The following is a 10,000-nucleotide window of genomic DNA, read 5'->3' as shown; positions in this document are numbered from 1 at the left end:
TAATGCTTTCTCAACGTAAGACACTCTCTCTCTCTCTCTCTCTCTCTCTCTATATATATATATAAATATATGTGTGGGTATGTTTATGTATGCATATATGTATATATACACCGCTCAAAAAAATCAAGGGAACACTTAACCAACACAATGTAACTCCAAGTCAATCACACTTCTGTGAAATCAAACTGTCCACTTAGGAAGAAACACTGAGTGACAATACATTTCACATGCTGTTGTGTAAATGGAATAGACAACAGGTGGAAATTATAGGCAATTAGAAAGACACCCCCAATAAAGGAGTGGTTCTGCAGGTGGTGACCACAGATCACTTCTCAGTTCCTATGCTTCCTGGCTGATGTTTTGGTCACTTTTGAATGCTGGCGGTGCTTTCACTCTAGTGGTAGCATGAGACAGAGTCTACAACCCACACAAGTGGCTCAGGTAGTGCAGCTCATGCAGGATGGCACATCATTGCGAGCTGTGGCAAGAAGGTTCGCTGTGTCTGTCAGCGTAGTGTCCAGAGCATGGAGGCGCTACCAGGAGACAGGCCAGTACATCAGGAGACGTGGAGGAGGCTGTAGGAGGGCAACAACCCAGCAGCAGGACCGCTACCTCTGCATTTGTGCAAGGAGGAGCAGGAGGAGCACTGCCAGAGCCCTGCAAAATGACCTCCAGCAGGCCACAAATGTGCATGTGTCTGCTCAAATGGTCAGAAACAGACTCCATGAGGGTGGTATGAGGGCCCGACGTCCACAGGTGGGGGTTGTGCTTACAGCCCAACACCGTGCAGGATGTTTGGCATTTGCCAGAGGACAACAAGATTGGAAAATTCACCACTGGTGCCCTGTGATCTTCACAGATGAAAGCAGGTTCACACTGAGCACGTGACAGACGTGACAGTCTGGAGACGCCGTGGAGAACGTTCTGCTGCCTGCAACATCCTCCAGCATGACCGGTTTGGCGGTGGGTCAGTCATGGTGTGGGGTGGCATTTCTTTGGGGGGCCGCACAGCCCTCCATGTGCTCGCCAGAGGTAGCCTGACTGCCATTAGGTACCGAGATGAGATACTCAGACCCCTTGTGAGACCATATACTGGTGCGGTTGGCCCTGGGTTCCTCCTAATGCAAGACAATGCTAGACCTCATGTGGCTGGAGTGTGTCAGCAGTTCCTGCAAGAGGAAGGTATTGATGCTATGGACTGGCCCGCCCGTTCCCCAGACCTGAATCCAATTGAGCACATCTGGGACATCATGTCTCGCTCCATCCACCAACGCCACGTTGCACCACAGACTGTCCAGGAGTTGGCGGATGCTGAGGAGATCCCTCAGGAGACCCTCCGCCACCTCATCAGGAGCATGCCCAGGCATTGTAGGGAGGTCATACAGGCCCGTGGAGGCCACACACACTACTGAGCCTCATTTTTGACTTGTTTTAAGGACATTACATCAAGGTTGGATCAGCCTGTAGTGTATATATTCTCTCTCTCTCAATTCAAGGGGCTTTATTGGCATGAGAAACACATGTTAACATTTTCAAAGCAAGTGAGGTAGATAATAAACAAAAGTGAAATAAACAATAAAAATGAACTGTAAACATACAAATATTACACTCACAGAAGTTCCAAAAGAATAAAGACTACAAATGTCATATTATGTCTATATACAGTGTTGTAACGATGTGCAAAATAGTTAAAGTACAAAAGGGAAAATAAATCATCATAAATATGGGTTGTATTTACAATGGTGTTTGTTCTTCACTGGTTGGCCTTTTCTTGAGGCATCAGGTCACAAATCTTGCTGCTGTGATGGAACACTGTGGTATTTCACCCAGTAGATATGGGAGTTTATCAAAATTGGATTTGTTTTCGAATTCTTTGTGGGTCTGTGTAATCTGAGGGAAATATGTCTCTCTAATATGGTCATACATTTGGCAGGAGGTTAGGAAGTGCAGCTCAGTTTCCACCTCATTTTGTGGGCAGTGAGCACATAGTCTTCTCTTGAGAGCTATGTCTGCCTACGGCAGCCTTTCTCAATAGCAAGGCTATGCTCACTGAGTCTGTACGTAGTCAAAGCTTTCCTTAAGTTTGGGTCAGTCACAGTGGTCAGGTATTCTGCCACTGTGTACTCTCTGTTTAGGGACAAATAGCATTCTAGTTTGCTCTGTTTTTTTGTTAATTATTTCCAATGTGTCAAGTAATTATCTTTTTGTTTTCTCATAATTTGATTGGGTCTAATTGTGTTGCTGTCCTGAGGCTCTGTGGGGTCTGTTTGTGTTTGTGAACAGAGCCCCAGGACCAGCTTGCTTAGGGGACTCTTCTCCAGGTTCATTTTTCTGTAGGTGATGGCTTTGTTATTAAGGAAGGTTTGGGAATCACTTCTTTTTAGCTATTTGTAGAATTGAATGGCTCTTTTCTGGATTTTGATAATTAGCGGGTATCGGCCTAATTCTGCTCTGCATGCATAATTTGGTGATTTACCTTGTACAGGATATTTTTGCAGAATTTTTACAGTTTCAGTTTGGTGTTTGTCCTATTTTGTGAGTTCTTTGTCGGTGAGCGGACCCCAGACCTCACAACCATAAATGGCAATGGGTTCTATAACTGATTTTTAGGTAGATCCTAACTGGGATGTCGAATTTTATATTATTTTTGATGGCGTAGAAGGCCCCTTCTTGCCTTGTCTCTCAGATCGTTCACAGTTTTATGGAAGTTACCTGTGACACTGATGTTTAGGTCGAGGTATGTATAGTTTTTTGTGTGCTCTAGGGCAACAGTGTCTAGATGGAATTTGTATTTGTGGTCCTTTTTTTGGAACACCATTATTTTGGTCTTACTGAGATTTACTGTCAGGGTCCAGGTCTGCTGTAGGCCCTCCTTGGTTGTGGACTGAAGCACCAGATCATCAGCAAAACAGTAGACATTTGACTTGAGATTCTAATAGGGTGAGGCCGGGTGCTGCAGAATGTTCTAGTGCTACGGCATGACATTTTGTCAATTGGTGATTGTCAAGCAATTAGCTGCCAATCTAACGGTAGCTGACAGTTAATTAACATAAACACATTTAGAATCTCCTGGCTTCCACACACCACTGATAAGTAATTAACAGACCTTTGGAACATCTACGTTTTAAAAAGTCAAAAGTCTACTAAATCCATGTAATATAGCCTACACCTTCACAATAAATCCATAATTTATTTTAGACAGGTCTAAAGAAACATGATGTGAAGAAAATGTAGTCTATTTCAGAAGAACAGAATAGCATCCTCTGAGTTGTCCTTATGTTAGGGTCCTGATCTGGCTATGACATATGGTTGAGTGCTACACTAGTTCATTAGGCAGACAAGACTTGCTTAGAATTCTGTGGCATTATATTATTTTATAGTATGAATAGTAAAATTGAACATAGCTAAATAAAATATAAATTATGTTTTCTCCAAGAGATTTGAGGGAGGGCGCACATGCGGCTATTCTGTGTTGAGAGGTCAACAAAGAAACATCCTAAATGCTTAATTTAGAGTCATTAACGTAACTTTAGTTGTGATACAAACATATGTTTAGATTTTTAATACATTCTAAGGCTGTATGATGAGACTCTAACGATGACTTGAAAAAAGTTGCATGAAAGGCATGAGCTCTGCTTCGTTCAGGCTGTACACACTTCATCAGTCTCTCATTCACAATTTGACAAGCACTTGATAATGCCTCAAATATCCCGGCTGCATCCCCTTTGTGTGGCCATGAAAGAAATACATGCCTTTTGTGGTCAGTGTGCTCTAGGGCTGAATATAATAATTATAATTCCCTTCTCCCGGCTGCGTGCTGAAGCACCTCTCACTCACATGGCTATCTGTCATGTGATCCGGTCTTACATTTTCAACTACACTTGCATCAGTGGAGGCTGGTGACTTGACAAATTGAGGAGGATGGGAGACCCACGGTATAGGCATGGATCACAAGAGGACGACAAGAGGACGACAAAGGGTTTTTCAAAATCGTCAAAGAGCAATGATTTGAACCTAAAGCATTTAATAAAGACATGTATAGTACAATAACAATAACAATAATAATAACATGGGGAATGAGAAGGCTACTTACACAGTGTTGGGAAGGGATCACAGCAGTGATTGAATGAGGGTATAAAGCATGAGATGTTCAGAGGCTTGACTTCAGTGCAGGACAGGATTTGACTGGGAAGACAAGAAACCGTATCACTAGTCAGTTAGACAAAAGAGCTAAGAATGAGTTAGTCCAAGCAAGGAGTATAATACTGATGTGTAATAACGTGTTTGTGTTTGTGATTGACTCTACATACAGTAATGAGAGAACATTGATAGGGGTCCTCACAGTGCTTGGAGTGGAAACATTCAACGTGCCAGTAGATGAGCGGACACATGAGACATGGCTTCAGTTCATGTCAGGAGAGAGTTGACAATGGTAGTGGAGTGGAGATCACCTCTTAATCAGGGAACAGGAGAGGACTTAGCTGTAAAATACAAATAGCAGATATATTCCATTACAGCTGCACCATCGTAGGTTTGAACAACACGTTTATCCATGAAGTTAAACTCAGACATCTCAAAATTCACAAGGTCAAACACAGTCTGCGCATCTCACCTACTTGACAAATCAAAGTAGCCCAAGAAACGTTCCTGAATAAAGCCCTGGTCATCCACAGTTGATAACTGACAACTGCAAGCAGACTGATGGCACCATAGGTCCCAGAGTGGTCAGACTGGTGGCACCACAGGTCCCAGAGTGGTCAGACTGGTGGCACCACAGGTCCCAGAGTGGTCAGACTGGTGGCACCACAGGTCCCAGAGTGGTCAGACTGGTGCAAGGTCCCAGAGTGGTCAGACTGGTGGCACCACAGGTCCCAGAGTGGTCAGACTGGTGGCAGGTCCCAGAGCAGTCAGACTGGTGGCATTATAGGTCCCAGAGTGGTCAGACTGGTGACACCATAGGTCCCAGAGTGGTCAGACTGGTGGCACTATAGGTCCCAGAGTGGTCAGACTGGTGGCAGGTCCCAGAGTGGTCAGACTGGTGGCAGGTCCCAGAGTAGTGTGACTGGTGGCAAAATAGATCCCAGAGTGGTCAGACTGGTGGCAGGTCCCAGAGTGGTCAGACTGGTGGCACCGTAGGTCCCAGAGTGGTCAGACTGGTGGCACTATAGGTCCCAGAGTGGTCAGACTGGTGGCACTATAGGTCCCAGAGTGGTCAGACTGGTGGCAGGTCCCAGAGTGGTCAGACTGGTGGCAGGTCCCAGAGTGGTGTGACTGGTGGCACCGTAGGTCCCAGAGTGGTCAGACTGGTGGCACTATAGGTCCCAGAGTGGTCAGACTGGTGGCACCGTAGGTCCCAAAGCGGTCAGACTGGTGGCAGGTCACAGAGTGGTCAGACTGGTGGCAGGTCCCAGAGCAGTCAGACTGGTGGCACTATAGGTCCCAGAGTGGTCAGACTGGTGACACCATAGGTCCCAGAGTGGTCAGACTGGTGGCACTATAGGTCCCAGAGTGGTCAGACTGGTGGCAGGTCCCAGAGTGGTCAGAATGGTGGCAGGTCCCAGAGTGGTGTGACTGGTGGCAAAATAGATCCCAGAGTGGTCAGACTGGTGGCAGGTCCCAGAGTGGTCAGACTGGTGGCACCGTAGGTCCCAGAGTGGTCAGACTGGTGGCACCGTAGGTCCCAGAGTGGTCAGACTGGTGGCACTATAGGTCCCAGAGTGGTCAGACTGGTGGCACCGTAGGTCCCAAAGCGGTCAGACTGGTGGCAGGTCACAGAGTGGTCAGACTGGTGGCAGGTCCCAGAGCAGTCAGACTGGTGGCACTATAGGTCCCAGAGTGGTCAGACTGGTGACACCATAGGTCCCAGAGTGGTCAGACTGGTGGCACTATAGGTCCCAGAGTGGTCAGACTGGTGGCAGGTCCCAGAGTGGTCAGACTGGTGGCAGGTCCCAGAGTGGTGTGACTGGTGGCAAAATAGATCCCAGAGTGGTCAGACTGGTGGCAGGTCCCAGAGTGGTCAGACTGGTGGCACCGTAGGTCCCAGAGTGGTCAGACTGGTGGCACTATAGGTCCCAGAGTGGTCAGACTGGTGGCACCGTAGGTCCCGAAGCGGTCAGACTGGTGGCAGGTCACAGAGTGGTCAGACTGGTGGCAGGTCCCAGAGTCGTCAGACTGGTGGCACCACAGGTCCCAGAGTGGTCAGACTGGTGGCACCACAGGTCCCAGAGTGGTCAGACTGGTGGCACCACAGGTCCCAGAGTGGTCAGACTGGTGCAAGGTCCCAGAGTGGTCAGACTGGTGGCACCACAGGTCCCAGAGTGGTCAGACTGGTGGCAGGTCCCAGAGCAGTCAGACTGGTGGCATTATAGGTCCCAGAGTGGTCAGACTGGTGACACCATAGGTCCCAGAGTGGTCAGACTGGTGGCACTATAGGTCCCAGAGTGGTCAGACTGGTGGCAGGTCCCAGAGTGGTCAGACTGGTGGCAGGTCCCAGAGTAGTGTGACTGGTGGCAAAATAGATCCCAGAGTGGTCAGACTGGTGGCAGGTCCCAGAGTGGTCAGACTGGTGGCACCGTAGGTCCCAGAGTGGTCAGACTGGTGGCACTATAGGTCCCAGAGTGGTCAGACTGGTGGCACTATAGGTCCCAGAGTGGTCAGACTGGTGGCAGGTCCCAGAGTGGTCAGACTGGTGGCAGGTCCCAGAGTGGTGTGACTGGTGGCACCGTAGGTCCCAGAGTGGTCAGACTGGTGGCACTATAGGTCCCAGAGTGGTCAGACTGGTGGCACCGTAGGTCCCAAAGCGGTCAGACTGGTGGCAGGTCACAGAGTGGTCAGACTGGTGGCAGGTCCCAGAGCAGTCAGACTGGTGGCACTATAGGTCCCAGAGTGGTCAGACTGGTGACACCATAGGTCCCAGAGTGGTCAGACTGGTGGCACCGTAGGTCCCAAAGCGGTCAGACTGGTGGCAGGTCACAGAGTGGTCAGACTGGTGGCAGGTCCCAGAGCAGTCAGACTGGTGGCACTATAGGTCCCAGAGTGGTCAGACTGGTGACACCATAGGTCCCAGAGTGGTCAGACTGGTGGCACTATAGGTCCCAGAGTGGTCAGACTGGTGGCAGGTCCCAGAGTGGTCAGACTGGTGGCAGGTCCCAGAGTGGTGTGACTGGTGGCAAAATAGATCCCAGAGTGGTCAGACTGGTGGCAGGTCCCAGAGTGGTCAGACTGGTGGCACCGTAGGTCCCAGAGTGGTCAGACTGGTGGCACTATAGGTCCCAGAGTGGTCAGACTGGTGGCACCGTAGGTCCCGAAGCGGTCAGACTGGTGGCAGGTCACAGAGTGGTCAGACTGGTGGCAGGTCCCAGAGTCGTCAGACTGGTGGCACCACAGGTCCCAGAGTGGTCAGACTGGTGGCACCACAGGTCCCAGAGTGGTCAGACTGGTGGCACCACAGGTCCCAGAGTGGTCAGACTGGTGCAAGGTCCCAGAGTGGTCAGACTGGTGGCACCACAGGTCCCAGAGTGGTCAGACTGGTGGCAGGTCCCAGAGCAGTCAGACTGGTGGCATTATAGGTCCCAGAGTGGTCAGACTGGTGACACCATAGGTCCCAGAGTGGTCAGACTGGTGGCACTATAGGTCCCAGAGTGGTCAGACTGGTGGCAGGTCCCAGAGTGGTCAGACTGGTGGCAGGTCCCAGAGTAGTGTGACTGGTGGCAAAATAGATCCCAGAGTGGTCAGACTGGTGGCAGGTCCCAGAGTGGTCAGACTGGTGGCACCGTAGGTCCCAGAGTGGTCAGACTGGTGGCACTATAGGTCCCAGAGTGGTCAGACTGGTGGCACTATAGGTCCCAGAGTGGTCAGACTGGTGGCAGGTCCCAGAGTGGTCAGACTGGTGGCAGGTCCCAGAGTGGTGTGACTGGTGGCACCGTAGGTCCCAGAGTGGTCAGACTGGTGGCACTATAGGTCCCAGAGTGGTCAGACTGGTGGCACCGTAGGTCCCAAAGCGGTCAGACTGGTGGCAGGTCACAGAGTGGTCAGACTGGTGGCAGGTCCCAGAGCAGTCAGACTGGTGGCACTATAGGTCCCAGAGTGGTCAGACTGGTGACACCATAGGTCCCAGAGTGGTCAGACTGGTGGCACTATAGGTCCCAGAGTGGTCAGACTGGTGGCAGGTCCCAGAGTGGTCAGAATGGTGGCAGGTCCCAGAGTGGTGTGACTGGTGGCAAAATAGATCCCAGAGTGGTCAGACTGGTGGCAGGTCCCAGAGTGGTCAGACTGGTGGCACCGTAGGTCCCAGAGTGGTCAGACTGGTGGCACCGTAGGTCCCAGAGTGGTCAGACTGGTGGCACTATAGGTCCCAGAGTGGTCAGACTGGTGGCACCGTAGGTCCCAAAGCGGTCAGACTGGTGGCAGGTCACAGAGTGGTCAGACTGGTGGCAGGTCCCAGAGCAGTCAGACTGGTGGCACTATAGGTCCCAGAGTGGTCAGACTGGTGACACCATAGGTCCCAGAGTGGTCAGACTGGTGGCACTATAGGTCCCAGAGTGGTCAGACTGGTGGCAGGTCCCAGAGTGGTCAGACTGGTGGCAGGTCCCAGAGTGGTGTGACTGGTGGCAAAATAGATCCCAGAGTGGTCAGACTGGTGGCAGGTCCCAGAGTGGTCAGACTGGTGGCACCGTAGGTCCCAGAGTGGTCAGACTGGTGGCACTATAGGTCCCAGAGTGGTCAGACTGGTGGCACCGTAGGTCCCGAAGCGGTCAGACTGGTGGCAGGTCACAGAGTGGTCAGACTGGTGGCAGGTCCCAGAGTCGTCAGACTGGTGGCACCGTAGGTCCCAGAGTGGTCAGACTGGTGGCACTATAGGTCCCAGAGTGGTCAGACTGGTGGCACTGTAGGTCCCAAAGCGGTCAGACTGGTGGCAGGTCACAGAGTGGTCAGACTGGTGGCACCATAGGTCCCAGAGTGGTCAGACTGGTGACACCACAGGTCCCAGAGTAGTCAGACTAGTGGCAGGTCCCAGAGTGGTCAGACTGGTGGCAGGTCCCAGAGTGGTCAGACTGGATCCCTACATGTGTATGTATATATACTGTATATATATATATATATATATATATATATATATATATATATATATATGTATATATATATATATATACAGTTCCTTGCGAAAGTATTCGGCCCCCTTGAACTTTGCGACCTTTTGACACATTTCAGACTTCAAACATAAAGATATAAAATTATAAAATAAAAAATTTTTGTGAAGAATCAACAGCAAGTGGGACACAATCATGAAGTGGAACGACATTTATTGGATATTTCAAACTTTTTTAACAAATCAAAAACGGAAAAATTGTGCGAGCAAAATTATTCAGCCCCCTTAAGTTAATACTTTGTAGCACCACCTTTTGCTGCGATTACAGCTGTAAGTCACTTGGGGTATGTCTCTATCAGTTTTGCACATCGAGAGACTGAAATTTTATCCCATTCCTCCTTGCAAAACAGCTCGAGCTCAGTGAGGTTGGATGGAGAGCATTTGTGAACAGCAGTTTTCAGTTCTTTCCACAGATTCTTGATTGGATTCAGGTCTGGACTTTGACTTGGCCATTCTAACACCTGGATATGTTTATTTTTGAACCATTCCATAGTAGATTTTGCTTTATGCTTTGGATCATTGTCTTGTTGGAAGACAAATTTCCGTCCCAGTCTCAGGTCTTTTGCAGACTCCATCAGGTTTTCTTCCAGAATGGTCCTGTATTTGGCTCCATCCATCTTCCCATCCATTTTAACCATCTTCCCTGTCCCTGCTGAAGAAAAGCAGGCCCAAACCATGATGCTGCCACCACCATGTTTGACAGTGGGGATGGTAGTGTTCAGGGTGATGTGCTGTGTTGCTTTTACACCAAACATAACGTTTTGCATTGTTGCCAAAAAGTTCAATTTTGGTTTCATCTGACCAGAGCACCTTCTTCCACATGTTTGGTGTGTCTCCCAGGTGGCTTGTGGC

The 10,000-nt window shown here is 49.7% G+C and overlaps 1 protein-coding gene across 1 annotated transcript in view; it reads left to right on the top strand.

Moving 5' to 3' along the window:
- Positions 1-10,000, top strand: part of LOC109885371 (short transient receptor potential channel 5-like) — a 147,615-nt gene that overhangs the window by 94,538 nt on the left and 43,077 nt on the right. Inside the window, 1 exon segment of the mRNA XM_031831393.1 lies at positions 1-15. This exon segment is cut by the window's left edge and continues 107 nt beyond it. Within this exon segment, the coding sequence (XP_031687253.1) occupies positions 1-15 (15 nt within the window).

This window comes from Oncorhynchus kisutch, linkage group LG9, assembly GCF_002021735.2.
Source record: "Oncorhynchus kisutch isolate 150728-3 linkage group LG9, Okis_V2, whole genome shotgun sequence".
NCBI classification, from domain to species: domain Eukaryota; kingdom Metazoa; phylum Chordata; class Actinopteri; order Salmoniformes; family Salmonidae; genus Oncorhynchus; species Oncorhynchus kisutch.
This window is presented reverse-complemented; position numbering and strand designations above follow the sequence as displayed.